The 18,353-nt window shown below is 40.2% G+C and overlaps 2 protein-coding genes across 2 annotated transcripts; both read right to left on the reverse strand.

Annotated features, from left to right (window-relative positions):
* Nucleotides 1–327: 327 nt before the first annotated feature.
* trpc4apa (transient receptor potential cation channel, subfamily C, member 4 associated protein a) lies at nucleotides 328–10,826 on the reverse strand. The gene is made up of 17 exons (XM_010881893.4): nucleotides 10,701–10,826; nucleotides 8,450–8,578; nucleotides 8,265–8,381; nucleotides 7,735–7,792; nucleotides 7,580–7,635; nucleotides 7,337–7,465; nucleotides 7,035–7,236; nucleotides 6,714–6,902; nucleotides 5,090–5,229; nucleotides 4,865–4,996; nucleotides 4,679–4,737; nucleotides 4,490–4,591; nucleotides 4,016–4,331; nucleotides 3,419–3,530; nucleotides 3,140–3,252; nucleotides 2,779–2,985; nucleotides 328–2,449 (listed from the first exon to the last, which is right to left on the reverse strand). Exons 1-17 carry the CDS (start codon nucleotides 10,824–10,826, stop codon nucleotides 2,312–2,314), a joined length of 2,325 nt encoding a protein of 774 aa, XP_010880195.2. The 3' UTR covers nucleotides 328–2,311.
* Nucleotides 10,827–11,058: 232 nt separating this feature from the next.
* Nucleotides 11,059–17,813, reverse strand: si:ch211-25d12.7 (src-like-adapter 2). Its single transcript, XM_010881892.3, has 8 exons — nucleotides 17,558–17,813; nucleotides 14,142–14,253; nucleotides 13,928–14,027; nucleotides 13,764–13,850; nucleotides 12,642–12,745; nucleotides 12,348–12,500; nucleotides 12,005–12,134; nucleotides 11,059–11,828 (listed from the first exon to the last, which is right to left on the reverse strand). Exons 2-8 carry the CDS (start codon nucleotides 14,212–14,214, stop codon nucleotides 11,693–11,695), a joined length of 783 nt encoding a protein of 260 aa, XP_010880194.1. The 5' UTR covers nucleotides 14,215–14,253; nucleotides 17,558–17,813; the 3' UTR covers nucleotides 11,059–11,692.
* Nucleotides 17,814–18,353: the final 540 nt, after the last annotated feature.

Consider the following 18,353-nt stretch of genomic DNA (forward strand, 5'->3'; position numbering starts at 1 on the left):
AAACTAATTTATATTCTTAATCTTCAGTGGTAATCCAGTCACATTCAGATAAAACATACATGCAGTCAAAACAATGGAGACAGCTGTGCATGTACTGTACGTCAAAGAAAAGTTAAAATTACATCAAATAATGTCCCTTGAAAAGGGTAGTACAAATTCCATTTATTAAGCACCAATTAGCAGGGGCCTGGAACTTCTAGGGATGAGGATGATGGATGGGGATGACTGGGGTAGTGCAATATTTTGAAGTGTATCCAATCTTGGTTAAGTTAAAGGCCTAGTGCAGTGAAAAACTAAACAATCCTAGGATTCTTTACGTTTTTTTTATTTTTATATTTGCTTCCACACTACAGGTCAAAATAACACTCCGAAGTCATGAGAAAAAAAAATGGTAAAAACAAAAATGTTTTGGGTGGTATAGTACTTATGGCCACTGGCATAATGACTGTTCCCAGAGTAAAAGGATGATCAGCCAACTGGGTCTGTGTACATAAATGCGACAGATAATATCATTGGTTAAGTGTCTTGTTTTTTTTTTTTTAACACTACACTATTAGACAGTGTGATGAAAACAACATTAAAGACTGCCTGGTGACTCACACTTTGTGCTGTTTGTATTATGTCCTTTTGTAATTGTGCTCCATTCTTTATATATAATCTGTAAAAACACACACTACCAATGTCACAACTGTGCATAGATGCCAAAGAACTATGAACATTGGAGGCTCCTGCTATAATCTACACCTCCACAAGAGGCGTCTACATGAGAGGACGCAGCAGTGAGAGGCAGGGGACAAACAGATGTTGGGTGAAGAAATGTGGTCATGTAGCACTACGACCACTTTCAATAAGGCAAACCAGCTTATGAACTGTTTGCTTTCATACAATCATATGAACATACAAAGAGATTAAAGAAAAACATTTAAACAGGATTAGATAAACTGACTCATTTATTGAATGATACGCGGTTAGATCCATTTGGAGCCGGGTTGAAAAATGAGGTAGCTCAATTATGTCAATTTCTTGGGTTATTGATAATTTGTTGCAGAGATGCAAAATACTTACTCAGGTCAGTTTCTGTTGCTATGGCAACTTTGGGGGACATTCTAGTCAGGGGGTGCCATAGCAACATGACCAAATATAGCCAATAACATTAGAGGTGACACAAAGCACAGAATCACCACCCAAAGACAGATCAAGATTGTCAGTCTAGGCTTGTGGTGAGAAGTTAACAGTTAGGTGTTGACTAAAGAACCATGAAGTGATATAGCACAGTATGGCTGTTTGGCTGAAAGCTATACATGCTAAGAGGTTAAGGAACCGTTACAAAATCGGTCTGGGACAGAGTATCGTTTAGGTCAGACGTAATAACACCCTCTGATTTGAGACAATGGGGACAGACAGAACGCATTCAACACTAGAACCTGCATAGTTTATTAATCTACCAAACCACCTTTCACGTGATGGATAAAAAGTATGATACAAAAAATTTAATCAACCAAACATTTTGAAAATAAACCAAACATTTTGAAAATATAATAAACAATCCAAACTGTGCAATGTTTTTTTCACATAGCTTAATAAGAACTAAACGTTATTCTCTTTTCTTAAAAAATAACGTCAACCGCCGACAGATCCACAAACTACCTGGTGATCACCTGGACCAGGTGGGTAAAATACACAAGCCCAAGTTGACTATATTCACCCAGGAGAGATCTACATACAGATCGGTGGAGCTAACATTCAAAAAGACCAATGGACAAAACCGAGGCTACCTCCTCAACCAAGCCCTCTCAAGGATCAGACAATGGTCTACCATGCGGACAACACCTCCCCTCTCCCCCACAACACCTCTAGAAACACTGTCTCATGGGGAGGTCATGGGGTTACGTCATCAGACACTCTGGGCCCCCCCAATGCATGACCAACACCTCCCATGTAAATACTTTCCTGTGTTGAGATCCCCAATCACACATCTAGATTTTTCGATATATTTATGCAATATATAAAAAGGCTCTATTCAATTCATACTAAAGAAAAACCACTGAGTATTTCAAGGTCCAATAAAATGTCTATTGTTCTATGGAGGGCCTGGGGTGGACAGACCGGGTGCAGTCCAGAAAGGAGAGGACTGGATAACACCAGGGTGGTAGGAGAATCATCCGTTCAGCCTTAAGTAACGGCGTCCAAGCCAGGATGCAGACGGCAGAACCCGTGTTGCATAGCACTTCCAGGCGGCTGGGTCGTCAGCCACGCCGGCACCCCGGTCACCCACCCCCTCCCCCAGGCCTGCCCAGCCCGTCTGCATGGGTTAATCCTCCAGCAAGTCCCTGTCCAGGTCCATAAAGGGCTCGTCTATGTAGCTGGCTATGGCACATGGAGAAGTCCTGTCCGAGTCCAGGAGCACTGACACGGTCTCCTTCCAGTAGCTGAAGGGAATGCAGGAGCTCTGAGGGTTAGAGAGGACAACAGGTCTAGAAGGGTCAAACAACACATTTTTACACAAAGAACATGGGGTTTGAATGAATTGAACAGACCACCAGACCAAGCATACAGGCACAATGAAATAGAACAGAATGAAAGACTTATCTAAGAAATGCAACACAATAGTGAGGAAGAGAAGCCAGGCTTCATTCTTTTTTTATTTTTTTTAAACATAAATGCTCACTAACAGGAAAGTAAACAAATCTGTACATAACAAGAGAAATAAGCTTTTTTTGCGTTTCTACTACGGTTCAGTGGAGTTTGACGTACCCCCCCCCTCGAAAAGACACTCACATTCTCCAGACAGGTGCTGTCCTTGTCCTTGTTGAGGTAGTGGCGCTGCCAGAAACGCAGCAGGTTGAGGAAGTTGTTGAGCAGGCAGCCAGGGTACTTCTCCGTGTACTCCTTCTCTCTGAGGGCGTTGAGGTAGAGGGGCAGTTTTCCCCTCCTCCGGGCCAGCATCAGAACTACGAGGCTGGTGTTCAGACAGCTCACGTTCTCCTGGACCAGCAGATGAGACGGGCAGATAAAAACCGGTCAGCACCACTTGGGAGACACCAACAACCTCAAACCATAAGACACTGAGGATTTAGTCTTCTAACCTGACATCGAGATACGCATGCGGTCGTGTGTGTGTGTTGGGTGTTAGAGAGACCTGTGTGAGAGTCTGCACGTTGATGATGTTGATTAGCCTGAAGAGAAAGGCTAGCCTGTTCTCCACCCGGGCCATAAAGGACAGTAGACAGCATTCGGACAGCACCTCCACTACTGCGGGGACACAATCAGCAACACTGACATCAGGAACAACACAGCAACGCACTCAAGGCTGAACCAGACCGGATAGCTAAGATCATACATCTGACCGTCTGTCCTCCCTCCATTCACTCTCAATGGGAATACATAGAGGGGGAAATTAGTAGAAGTGCATGTCTACCGTTCAGGTCGTCTGTCTGACTCTCAAAGCGGTCCAAAGACAGGACGATGCAGCGCACCAGCATGTTGGAGTCCACCAGAGAACTGTTGATCTGAGACATGAATGTCTGGAACTGTAGCCGAGCCGGGCCGAGGGATGGGGCACACACACAAATCAGAGTCAAATTAAATTACCTTCAGAGGCTGACCTCAGAAACCTTTCATTAGTTCATTCATTCTCTGGGACAGGGAGAGGCCTAACAGTGTAGTTTCACACTGAAGAGTGGTAACCGTAGCTTTATTCAATCAGGTTTTTGGATTTGGTGGATACGTGCCGTTTGTAGAAAATTTCTGGTTGTAAATAAGCTAACTATTCTCAAAAACAGGGAAAGTACTCCATATATTTAGGCTCCAAAAGATATGGCTCTGAAAAAAAAAAAAAATGTTTCTACCTCAAAAGACTTTTTGACTGTAGCGATTATTTGACACAGAAAGTAAGGTTGCTCGCGTAGCCCATTAATAGTAAATGAGGAAGTTGACGAAATGTATGTTACAATTATCAGTACACATTTTACCGATCACCATGTAATAAGGGGTTATGTACCACAGGGTTTCTCACCTTGTCGCCAGTGCTGACATATTTGTTGAACCTCTTGAAGGCGTCCATGTTGAATTTCATTAGTTCCCCCAGCAGGTCAAAGTAGCTTTGCAGCACGTCCCTGGACTTACAGCCACTGTCCACAACGCAGAACAGGATGTGTTCCAGCAGACCCCTCTTCAGCAGAAACATCTGGTCCGCATAGGAGGTGGCACCACGGAGGAAACTCTCCACCGCTCTGGCCTGCCAGAACCTGAAGGAGGAGTCCGGGGGTTCCCTTCTCATGACAATGAGGAGACGTGTAAGGAGACCCTTTTTCCCATCACAAACCAAACTCCTGTAAGTGCACAAGGAGACAGGGGGAGGGCTTGTTTGAATCACCTAACAGATTTAGACCCAGAATGTGGCTTTTTTTTTTCTTCAGGTTTCCCAGAACGTTACATTACATTAAGTATTGAAGGCACAGTATAAAAAGTGGGTGTATATCATGCATACCTGTCTGTATTAACCAAGGCTTCCACCTCTGGTATGTTAGCCTTCAAAGAGATGGCACTTAGTTCATTCAGCTCATTATTATTCAAAAGAAGGTACTTGTTCCTGAAATGAAAGACAATTCGGAGTTTTACACAAGTGAGGCCAGAAGGGGAACTTTCAGTCAGACAGGCCATTTAAAAGGACACTCACTCATGGTGGTCGCTGAAGCTCTGGAGAAGCCTCAGGAACTGGATCTTGAAGGATATTTCCTAAGGGGAGGTTAGAATCTAAGTGTTTGGTTTTAGGACATTTCAAACACTGGCATGGTAGTATGAACTTGGATTAAGGATGGCAGAAAAAGCTGCTAATCATGTCCAGTGACAGCGCAGTGCTCACCGGACTGCAGTCACAGTTCTCATTCTGACCATGTACCACGTGATTAGATGAAGTAAACTTCCTCCAGATTAAGCTGTCGAACAGGTTGTTGAGTCCCGGAATCAGACGGAAATCAGCAAGCATCTTGTGTACCTGAAGAGGAGACAGGAAGGGTGGAAATAAAGAGGACAGCCTTCCCCTAACCTTCATCGGTTGAAGACTCTGATCTGGACCCCAGCGCTTTACCTGGTTCCTCTGACGGCCCATAAGCAGCACACAGAGCACGTACAGCACCTCCACCTTGTACATGATCTCATGGACAATCTTCATGGACTGTGGCAGACGGTGCCTCAGAGGACTAGTGGCCTGCAAACTCTCATCGGACTCTGTGGAAGAGGAGACAACGATCAAGGAGTGGTAAGAGCAACGTCCTCCACACTGCCAAGTAATGGCCGAATGGACTTCCAAATAACGGGTTCCTCAACTCCTTTCACATCAACTCCCGGTAACGTCTCTGATCTCTTAGTGCATAGTCGATCGTGAGCCGGTGCTGCCCTTCCGTCTACACACTTTTTCCTGCCCTAACAGAGACGTAGATTCCACCAGGGAACACTACTTCTCTAGCTGCTTTTTTCCCCATCACTCACTTATCTCCTAATTTGAATACCACGGTAATGTATCTATTAAAGCTTAACTGGTTGTCGTAGATCATCTACTAGGTGTCCTTGGGGAGTTCCTCAATGAGCTCGACACCTTAATTAGCTCCTTCTCAGAGGATGGTTAGAACACTAATATAACTAGTAGACGTCAACCTCCCAGTTTTCAAATCATTTGTTTCCACCCATTTTCCCCTACTTCTCATTTTGACCTCATTCTTTGCCAGTCAATCCGCTCACAAGAAAGGCTTGACCTTTGCTTCCTTCTCTCTCTCTCTCTCTCTCTCTCTCATCCATGATGTAGAAGCATCAAAATAATGGACCAATGCAGAAAACACAGAAGGTAGGAGGTAAGCGCAGAAGTCTGCTGGAAGCTTATATGCTATACTCAATACATGTTCAAATACATTTTAATATTACATTTGTTTTGACTGCTGCTATAAGTATAGGTTAGATGTAAGCACAACAAAAACTATTTCTCTAAAAAAAAAATTGTGTGGACTGGATTGTTGCAGTGAATATTCAGTCTATTAAAAGAAAATGACAAAAAATATTTATCGGTAGACAGTAAGGGCCGGTTTCGCAGACACAGATTTAGTGTAGTCTATGACAAAAAAATCTGTTTCAATAGACTAGGCTTAATCTATGTCTGCGAAACCAGCCCTTAGTGATGTTTTGAGCTAACAAAGCATTAACCATTTTAAAGACTAATAAATAGCTCTTTCACAAGTTAAGTTTCAAGGTTTATTTGTCAAATGCACTGAACAACAAAGTGTCATCCTGTACAATGAAATTCTTATGACATGGCACCCGAAAAACTAAGTAGGTAAGATTTAAGAGGAAGAGTATATAAGCAAAAATATAGCTAGACAGAAAATAATAATAAACGAAAGCAACAATATACATAACACTGTACCCTAGCAGCAATATATATATATATATATATATATATATATATTACAATTTTAAAAAGAAGAGTACTGTAAACTAGCAGAAATCTGCGTAGTATTTTGATAGAGCAGCAACCTGGGAAGTATTATTGAACATTTAGATATGGCAAGTATGGCAGTAATATACCTAAGTGCGACCTAGCAGCAATTGATAGAGTAAATGTTTAACCTCTTCACCGTACCTCTGTCCTACCCCGGCTGACCTCTGGTTAGTCTTTTCAGAAGAAACAGACAGTGGTATGGTAACGGAATCAGCCTGCTGACCTGTGCTGCTGGGCTCAGCCTCCTCGGTGGCCATCTGCATTAGGGCGTCCAGCACCAAGGCATTGTCCAGCCAGGTGTACCAGTCCTCCAGCTCCTGCAGAACGTCAGACGCACCCGTGGCCTCAGAAACCTTTCTGGTGGCCAGCTTACACAGGCGCTCAATGAAACCCGGGATGTTAAGGAGCGTCACTGTGGACAGGTGGGCAATGACTTGATCATGTACTTCACCAAGGTGAGGCAATTATTATTAACCCTAAACACAGGTAACCGAGCTACACAAATGGAATAACGTTTAATCTCTTCACCATATTGCTTTCCTACCCTGGTTGACCTCTGCACGAGAGGGGCTTGCGTTGCGTTTCTGCTGGGCATTCTTGGCCAGCAAGGTGTGTTTGTCATCATTCCCCAAATCAGGCTCTGAGATGGTGACAGAAAGGATTCGGCAGAAGTTCGCTAGCTGTTGCTGGTCGAAGCTCTGCACCAGACGAGACAGGTTCGGAATCCCCTCCAACTGGATTATCTCCTGGGACAGAGACAGGACCAGAATATGGATCACCATTAGCATAACATGATCATTGACAAAATTGGTTAAAGACTTTTGCATTGGTTTCGGCTGCACTGACCTTCTTGACTCCGAGAATATCCTCGATTAAAGTTGCGGTCTGTAGAAACGTTGTTTTGTTCCTCATTAAGGTGAAGAGAAACAGGACAAAGTCGTTTCTGGCTGCGAGGCTCTTTGTTACCCCTTCTGTCTGAGAAAATTAAATGGGAGATATTCTGCAAATTAATAATGTCCACGTTTGATAAAATGGCAGACACGATTCATTCTATATTGTGTAGGACTATAGTGTGGCCAGATTACTCACACATATGCAGCAGTTGTACAGAACACTAAGGCAATCTTTGATAAAGTCATCATTCACTGAAAAGAGAAACACACAGAAATAAGCAACATCCCCATACATCATAAAGTGTAGCCATCAGAGACAAATTATATCACACCCGACATGTTATTGCTTACTTTTAGGTTTCTTCTTCTTCATAGTGAGTGTAGGCCTCATTAGTATCTCTACCAGCAACTTTGAAGGTAGAAACAATGGAAAAAAAACATGACATACCACCTGTTAGCATCTCATTTGGCAACAAGATCCACTCAGTGGCCACTTTATTAGGCACACCTGCTCGTTAATGCAAATAGCCAAACAGCAAACCATGTGGCTACAACTCTGTGTATAAAGCAGGCAGACCTAGTCAAGGGGTTTAGTTACTGTTCAATCAAATACTAGAACAGGAAAGACACGTGATCTGCTAGGATTGTTGGCGCCAGACATGTTAGTCCAGTATCTCAAACATCTGACCTCCTGGGAATTTCATGCTCTACAGCCTCTAGAGTTTACAGAGAATGGCACAATACACAAAAACACCCAGTAAGCAGGAGTTCTCTGGGTGAAAACACCTTGTTAATGAGCGAGGTCAGAGGAGAATGGCCGGACTCCTTCAAGCCGACAGAAAGGCCACAACTGGAGTATAACGTAACATACGTGAACTTACATCTACTCCACCAAACAGGTCGAAGGTGTACGTGTTGGGAAAGGTGGATTCTTGAGCACTCTTCCGGTCTTCTGTGACAAAAGACATTGCTTCCATGGATAGCAGGGATGACAGCTCCTGTCAGATACTAGTGTTAATAATAGAGCAAATCACACAGAATCGTTCCACCCAAACACTGTGCTTACCTTCAGCAGACTGTGTGTCTGGGACAGGTCACTGTTAGGGTGGCTGCTCTCATGGAGCTTCTGGAGCAGCTTGGGGATGCCATGCCATTTGGCCCTCTTATCTCTCTCCTGGAGCAGCTCCTCTGGGAGCTGAAACAAAATCAATTCAGCGTGAATATGAGCTACGTGGGAACAGGTCAGAAAATGTCTCCAGTAGCTTACTCGGTCACTAAAACCAAGTGTTTTTAAACAACCCTGTGAGCGCGCAAATTCCATTTGCAGACTCCATCGTCAGTTAAGCCAAATGTCATCCCAAGTCAGACTCAAATGAAATCTATAAAAAAAAAATCAAGCTCAACATAGAACCCTCTGTCTTAGCTAAATTACATTGGAAACTTTGAGAAGATGAGGCTCAAACTACCACTTGCAAAATGTAATACTGGAATCAGTAGTGCATCACATAAGCATATTCTATTATGTAGTTGGAATGTATGGCGTCTGATTACTGCCAAATGTTGTGGACGCAAAGACTGGCTTGCGCAGAAATAACAATTGAGAGGTTTTAATTCTGAAAGATAGAAAATCTAAGGGTATGGACGAAGGGGTTTGTGTGTGTTGAGAGTGCACTGTCTTTTATGTTACTCTGTACTACTCATACAATTCTTCCATGGTAGGCTAAATAAGGAAAATAAATCAGGTTTCATGATTATAAAACATGCTTGATGAAGAGGTTCAAATACCATTCAAATGTTCCCTGTCAATGCTATTTCAATATAAAATCAGTCACAGAGCTGTGTCTAACCTAGCCAAAAAAATCCCACCTTTTAAGCAGGGTGGAAAAAAAATTCCGAACAGAATATAAATGTTGTTAGAAAATATTTTATGAATGACTAACATTGCTATGCATTGCTATTTATGACATACATTTATGTTTTGTGTATATTTAGACATTTTTAGAGGCATAATTTAAATGAACAAACAAACTGCCTACATTCGATTACAAACGTCCAGCATTTTTCTCCTCTCAAGAATGTACTATTATGTACAGAAATATAGTGAACAAAAATAAATAAACCCACTGAAACAATTTCACTGAATTACAGTTCCTATAACTTAAATGAATAAATAAGCCCCTAATCAATTTTTTTTTCACATGACAGAGAATAGACATACACTACAGTTCAAAAGTTTGGGGTCACTTGTCCTTGTTTTCCATGAAAACATGCATGAAATCAGTTTGAATAGGAAATATAGCAAACTGAATACGTAATTCGTTGACACGGTTAGAATTTATGATTTTTTATTGAAATAATAATTGGTGTCTTTCAAACGTTGTTTTCGTCAATGAATCCTACTTTTGCAGCAAGTACAGGCTTGCAGACCTTTTGCATTCTAGTTTTCAATGAGTTCATGTGCGGCGCCCATTTATGGAAACGAAAGTGGCTGTGGGCTCTGACTAGTCAGCACTGGCTGTATGGCTTGTATCGTTACGTAATCACCCGTGCTGTCCAGACACATTAGCCTACACATTATTTCCCGTTCATTCTACTGGCTAACCACCGTTAGATTGTCGGCACAATAAAATGGCTAATTTAATCTCAATTCACAAATAAAATCCCAAACCCTCAACTACAGTCCTACTTGCTAGTAATATACTGTAGCTAGTCAGTCGGCAGGCTATTAACTCAACACAACAGCTTTGTTTACAGTACTAGCTAGCTAGCTAGCTAGCAACGTCGTTTTTGATCATATCAGAAAACAGCACCAATATATCAATCATGCTAGCTGGCAGTTGCAAGAGTGGATGGGAAGAGACAAAAACCATTTACTGACATTACTGAAGTTAGTAACCGATGATAACTTTAACTACATAAAAGGTTATCCTGCTCAACAAAACGAAGAACGAGCTAGCTACAGCAGCTGTTAGTGAATGTTGTTTATGTTGATAGCAGTTTACGGTTAACTTTTGAACTAACTGGTTAGCAAATTGTGTATTCGTTTACATTATTTATACTTAGCGTCATGCGGCTAATATAGCTTAATCACACTTGTGTTGCTACCAGTTATACAAATACGGTGCAGTTAACTACTCAGCAATACAAGTACAAAACTATTGAAGCTAACGATAGCAATGCCTGGCTGCATACTATGCTAACCATGCAAATGTTGGCTAGCAGTCTCAGCAGGGCCAGTGTTGCAAACGCAAGTCGCAGTCTTTACTCTCCCTTTTCAGATATGTAATTGCCAAGACATCGCATAAGTTGTGTCTTACCTGTGTCCCTCTACTGAAACCCTGTCCCACGATTTGACTCTGTCGGATCTTTGCAATGATATTGCCATTGCGAATACTTCGTTTTCCTCTAATCCCAGGCGAATGGGACCCCAGAAGCGTCGCCATTATTTCTTCTTCCTGAACTGTTCCAGGCAGGAAGTTTCAGGTCTTGATGTAAAGATATAAATATATATATATAATTCCATGTATGTAGCGACATCTAGTGGCAGGATCTGAAAATTATTAGACATTGTGGCAGTCATATAACAGCATCCAGTGTGTTTTGATGCTCGTGTTTTTAGGATTGAAGAGGTTGGCTATGACAAGAAGAAATTAAACAAAACTTTAATTCAGAAATGTATTTATTTATTATACCAGTTACCAGAGCACAAGGCCTCTGGAAGGCAAATTCTGGTCATTTTGTTACCGCATTTCATTCATACAGATTACAGACATTGCACATTATGAAACGGTCAAACGGTACTCCCTTTGATCATCTTTTACGATCAAACAAAGTGATTGTGTTTTATTAAACATCCCTCAATTGGTCGAAAACACAACAATTATTTGTGTTTCTCCAAGACTAGCAGTATGGACCCTTCCCAAATAGAACGATCAAACGGTACTCCCTTCACAAACTCAAACAAAATGGTTGTCTTTCACTGATCTTCCTTCAATTGGTTAAAAAGAGACCAATTATTTGTGTTTCTGCATGACAAGCAGAGTGGAACATTCCCCAAAGCTCCTCACATCTTAAGACCTTCCAGTTCCTGAATACAGCGAGCATTGGAAGAGCAACACAACATGTTCCCATCAAGACGTGGATTGTGCTTGTGGTATTCAATATGGCTGCAAACGGTAGGCTTATGTCTTTCAGCTTCTATGCATTTTTATATGTCACCCTGACTGGGCTGGGACCACTAAGTCAGTACAGAAGCAGACTAGATACAGTATTATATCTCTGTCTTTTATTCTCGCAGTCTGACCTCCCCTCATGTATTCCATCGTGTGCCACAGTCCTGGCAGCCGGCTTCTGTCATGTAGATGTATGATCTGATGGCCTCCCTTAGACCCTCACTCACCAGAGAATCCTCAGAATCTGCTCTGGTCTTCCTGAAGATCATTGACCTGGAATATCGGAAGAACAGGGAATGTGACATAACGTCTACTATATGCAGCGCAATTGATTATGTAGCTTGGATAAAATCACATTTTATTTAATATTGACAAATAGTCAAATAAATTGTGTATAGGAACTTGGGACACAGTATACGGTAGATGGAGGATTTAGGAATGTGGCACACCTGTCTACATCCTTCCAGTTCAAGGTAGGTCTCCTGATAGCTTTTGGGTAGGGTCTGGTCATGGAAGTACTGATTGAGCCGTGGATGATGCAAGGCTCTCTCAGTGAACAGCACAGCCCATCTGCAGACTCTATGGACAGACATATTGGTTAAAAACTCTCACTACCTAAGCAGCCCATTATGATTGCCCCTTTTCATTTGGAAGTGAGCTCAGCCAATAGGCATCAATAGATTCATATTATAGTAGTTCCATGAAGTCTGCCATTTTTGTGTCAATGAGTATGGGCTGTGTAACATTAAGTAACAGTAATGCGTTTGAACCTGTCAATAGGATTTTACCCACCAGAGTAGTGATCCACCAACTGGCACAGGGAATTAAAGGTGATGCTGGGGGAGATGTAGAACCAGTCATTTTGGAGGCGACAGATTCGGTAGTGTTTCACTGTGCCCAGGTTCAAGGAGTCTGACCTCCCACGGACCGAAAGTGAGTAGCTGTCTGCGAATTAAAAATAACCCAAGATTCTTGTTTTACGAAACAGCAAGTCTAGGCTAGGTGTTGTGTTCGTAACAAATGTTGGTTTTCTGAAAACATATTTTACATCAAATGTATTATTTCATGAAATGAACGTGTACTAACCTGGGTTTGTCTGACTCTTTCGAACCAGGAACGCCCCAGTGTGATTGAATGGTAACAGCAGAAGCTCCTCAGCCTTGGATCGGCTGATGCCTTCATACTGCCACCTAAAAAAAGAGGAATACAATAACATGTTTACTCTCAGAGGAAGATGAAGACGCAATGAAACTCCCACAACTAGAAAACTGCCGTAGTGGCATTTCATTAAGTGTTTCCCTCCCTTCCACCCTGATAGGAAACACCACTGGATCTTCAACTGTCGTCACTCCCCACTGTGGGAGGAGTGACGTGATTAGGACATGATGGCGGATGATGTAATTCAGAACTAGAAAAAAAACATTGTTCCAAAACTCTGCCTACATGCCCAAGAGTCAGAATTGGACTGAACAGACGCTGGTGTTGTGTTGATTTTCTTTCAAAATTATGCCTTTCAAAACCTAGCAAAGCTGCATTTGGCTCTCGACAGAGAAGCCTGTCTTATCCTCAAACACATACAGAACTAACCTAGCATGACAGTCTTCCACGGTTGAGAGTTGAGAAGAGATTGACTTATTTTTTTCTAGTCTTGTGTTGAACCTATTGTGTAGCCTATTGTGTGTTGAACATTTATCACCACATACCACAGAACATAGTACATAGTCACCACAGGCATGCCACAATAAGTTACATTCCACAAGTTTCTTGACTGTACCAAACCAAAAACAGATTTAAGGAGTTGGTGATGTATAGAGCAACATTACATATCACAGTGGTTGTTGTTTCTACAGCTCTTATTGAACAGGATTACATTAATATTCACATAGTTATAAATTATGTCTAAATAACAAGATATTTGTTTGTCTTGAAATTATTAGTGTTTCAAATATAGATTCTTATTTATAATTTGAAATAGTATTTTTTTCTTAATGTATTTTAATTTAATGTAATCAATAGGATGCTGTCCTGTCTATGACAGTTGCATACAGTATTTTTGTTTTCTACAGATCCCAGGAAGAGTAGCTGTGGCATGTGCAATAATGAATGGAGATCTTAATAAACTAAACAAATAACCACTCTCTCATGATATTCACTGAGATGTAAAACAGCTTTTTAGATAAATGTGATACTTAGTAATATGAATCTTACCTGTTTATTACTTTGGCAGTGTAGTTGCTGGGAATGTAACTCTCATTGCCAGTTATAGTGGATCGTACCATGCAAAATTCCCCGTCGCTACAAAGAAATAGATTAGTCAAACAACCTCAAATTAGCATACCTTATGTACACTTCAATGCATGGATGTCACTTACTCTGATAACACAGTCAGCCTCTCTCCCATGTGGATGCTGGACTCCAGCGGACTTTGGGAGGGGATATCATACAGGGACACAATTATTGGCCCATTGTTTTCTGAGAAAGGAAACATTCATTTAGTAATAACAGTCACACCAGCTGGTTGATTTTTACAAATTGGGTTAAAATAATCTAGAACTCAGAAGACACGATCGTTCAGTCTTACTGTACCTGACATTGCAAGATCGGTTGTATTCTCAAGGGTTGCCATATTGGATCGGAATTTGATGGGGCAATTCCCCATGTCAAGCTGCTTCTTCAGCTATTACTCTGGATTCCTCTTCTGACAGGCAGACAGAAATGTACTATGAATATAATTTTTTTGTCATTTGTGTAACAAAAACAAGATGACAGAAAGAGAACTAGCCACCACTAGAAAAAATATCCTCAATAACCTAGACAAATGCTTTTAAAAAAAACATTACAAATTTTTTTCTAATACTATCTGCACGTACTTGGGTCATTCCTACAATCCAGTGCCCTTTGTGTCCTCATGGTTTAGGGCTACATATCTTGTGCAAAATTTGAAAAAACAATAAGTTTAATTGGCTTTTTATGCACTGTTTAACTACATCCATTAAAAATCTAAATTATATGCACCTCAGAGTGAATTAAATGCTTATTAAATACTTTGTTTTCAATTCATCCTAGATGACTTGACATGTCCCCAACAATTTTAAATCACATTCAGTTAGAAATATCATTTACACAATCCATAATGTTTCAAACTTTTTAATATTATTTATTTAACTACACATGTAATTATTCTACTCAAATACAAATTATTGTGATTCCTGCTTTTTTAATTATTAAAATAAGGACATTTTCTTGTGCCCCTTAATTTACCGTCCACTCTGTTACGCTGATGAAAACTCTTCTGTAAAATAATGGACTTGTTATCAAGTCATCTGACTTTCATGAAGTGACAATTTTTTAGAAGGAAGCCAACCATGAAAAGCAATTTCAAACAGTTGGTGTCAAGCATGACACATCCACTCTGTTATGCTAATTTGAAAAGGAAAGGATTACTATTTTTACAATATGTTCGAAAGGCAAAAGAGGTCCAGTGCATGCCGAGATACTGACATAAACTGGTATGCTGATGACCAGATTCTAAGCCACAAGAATTAAACAAGAGGTCTGTCCAGGTCAAAAGATCAGTCTGGAGGTTAATAGAGGAGCACATAGCTAAAGAGTTAGGCCAGATCAAGGATTTGGAAGACTATGAGCGCTATGCAACTGTAAAGACTAACTGAATTAAATTAAATTAAATCGATTAAATAAAAGAGTCCTTATGATGACTACAGTTGAAGTCAGAAGTGTACATACACTTAGGTTGAAGTCATTAAAACTCATTTTTCAACTCCACAGATGTCATGTTAACAAAACTAGTTTTGGCAAGTCAGTTAGGACATCTACTTTGTGCGTGACAAAAGTCATTTTTCTAACAATTGTTTAAATACAGATTATTTCACTGTATCACAATTCCAGTGGGTCAGAAAGTTACATTCACTAATTTAACTGTGCTGTTAAACAGCAAATTCCAGAAAATTATGTCATGGCTTTAGACAGAAATAATTTGAGTCAATTGGAGGTGCACCTGTGGATGTATTTCAAGTCCTACATTCGAACTCAGTGCCTCTTTTCTTGACACCATGGGAAAATCAAAAGGAATATTTTTTTAGACCTCCACAAGTCTGGTTCATCCTTGGTAGCAATAACCAAACAAATGAATGTACCACGTTAAACTGTACAAACAATAATACACAAGTATAAACACCATGGGACCATGCATCCATCATACCATTCAGGAAGGAGACACATTCTGTCTCCTAGAGATGAACAAATCAATCCCAGAAGAACGGCAAAGGACTTTGTGAAGATGCTGGAGGAAACAGGTACAACATTCTATATCCACAGTAAAACGAGTCCTATATCCACAGTAAAACGAGTCCTATATCCACAGTAAAACTAGTCATATATCCACAGTAAAACGAGTCCTATATCCACAGTAAAATGAGTCCTGTATCTACATAACCTGAAAGGACTCTCAGCAAGGAAGAAGCCACTGCTCAAAAACCGCCCTAAAATCAAGATGACAGTTTGCAACTGCACATGGGGACGAAGATCGTACTTTTTGGAGAAATGTCCTCTAGTCTGATGAAACAATATTGAACTGTTTGGCCATAATGACCATCATTATGTACGGAGGGAAAAATGGGTGGCTTGCAAACCGAAGAACACCAAGGAGGCCTACAAACCTGACTCAGTTACACCAGTTCTTTCAGGAAGAATGAGACAAAATTCACCCAATTTATTGTAGGAAGCTTGTGAAAGACTACCCGAAATGTTTGACCCAATTATTCTCTCTACTATTATTCTGACATTTCACATTCTTAAAATAAAGTGGTGATCCTATCTGACTTAAGACAGGGAATTTTACTAGGATTAAATGTCAGGAATTGTTGACAACTGAGTATAAATGTATTTGGCTAAGGTGTATGTAAACTTCAACTCTATGTTTTAAGGTTGATAGATAATTGATTGAATTAGTAAAAAGGAATGGTACTATTATTATTAATGTTAATGAAATCAAATGTAGTAAATCAAAGTTATTGAAGTCTTTATTTTCCTGTTGGTCTATGTTCCTGTTTCCATAATTTTATGTTATTAAAATGCATTTCTTTGATAAAATATTTGATCAGTTTTTACTGTGATGTCCACTCTGTTACTGCAGTCCACGCTATTACCCCTGAGTCCACCCTGTTACCTATGAATTATTTCATTATAATTTAACAATATCATTAAATATGCTTTCTCTGAACAAGAACATAAACTTATGAAGTATCATTCAACAACACATTCTAAAAAATCAAATTATATTTATGGTTTTTAAAGAAAAATAAGATGTAAATGCCTTGGCATTAGCATAGAGAATGTGTTTTCCTACATAATTATTGTTAAAAATAACTTTGATGAGCATAAATTAGTATGGTTTAGTAGGGGGACACTTGATTTCATAGAAAATGTGAACATTGTCATAAACATGCATTAAAAGCATTTCTAAAAGTTATACGTGTCCCATAACAATGTGGACAGCTGCGATACTTCATGTGTGAATAATTTAGCTGAAACAATTAGGATTGAATGGCCTGAGCTGGACCACTATGTAATTATCATAGTTAAACTAGAAAGATAAAAAACATCAATAAACCTCAATAACTTTTTTAAGGACAAATTTACAAGGTCAAAACTCAGTGGATTGTAGGAATGACACACTTGTCTTTACAGTCCATATGCTTTATGACATTATTATTACAATTGGAACAAATTGAAATTAAAATAAATGCTATACAAAACAAAGTGTTTAATGGTTATCTGTTATTGTTTTGTGAAGTACATAAATATCATGATTTTCCACACACTTCCAGTCAGATGCACATCTATTTAATTATTGCAGTCATTCCACCTTCATTATAGCATATTGACTGACTGAAAGCTCAGTAACAATTTATTTCTCCAGGTTTGCCTTGGTGGTAGCTTTACCAATGTAGCTGGTTACACAGTATATCTGATGACATACTCACCCTTTGGAAGTTCTGTTTATCTGTTGGGTGATGATGATATGTCAGCACACGATGCTGTCGAGATCTTCTTTTGTGCAGCTACACACTCTGCAAAGTCCAGTGTTGAGTCTGTCTGTAGGCTATGCCTTAAATCTTGTGTGTGTGTGTGCGTGTGTATGCCTGAGATAAATAGAATATCACAATCAGAAAGGCTCCCTCCTCTGCTTTATTGCTTAGGAGAGCATTGTTGACGTGTTTGTGGCCTAGAGTTAGGTGGATGAGGAAACAGACTGTCTCACTTGATGAGGACAGGTGATTAGTTCTCTTAATACTTCCTGTGACGCTGAAAGACCCAACATCCTGACAAAAACTATTATGTGGTTGTGTTTGAGGGTGTTTACGTATGAAGGTGTTGAGAAACATTTTCATCTCAATAACAATGTAGTTCTGCATAATGTATACAACAGTGACAAATGCAAACACATTTTTCCAGGCTATGCATAATATACCAGCAATCAGCATGCTCTGATTCACACAACGCGAACGTACAGGCTTACTAAAAATAGTATTGGCTTGCTAAAAAAGACTGTTATAATGTATGCAAGTGTCATCACATTGATCATGACTGAAACAGATTACGTGCGATCCAACTGAATGTGCTTGCCAGTGTGATGAAAGCCCTGCCTCATCCTCCAACTCTCATGGCTCTTGGGACAGTCAGTGTTGAGATAGGTGTCCCCCGCATTACATCTGATGACATTCTGTTTCTTAACATGCTGCTCCATCAACCAGTTAGCCTAGAGCGTAATCCTTGCGC

Source organism: Esox lucius, chromosome 17, assembly GCF_011004845.1.
Source record: "Esox lucius isolate fEsoLuc1 chromosome 17, fEsoLuc1.pri, whole genome shotgun sequence".
NCBI classification, from domain to species: Eukaryota; Metazoa; Chordata; class Actinopteri; order Esociformes; family Esocidae; genus Esox; species Esox lucius.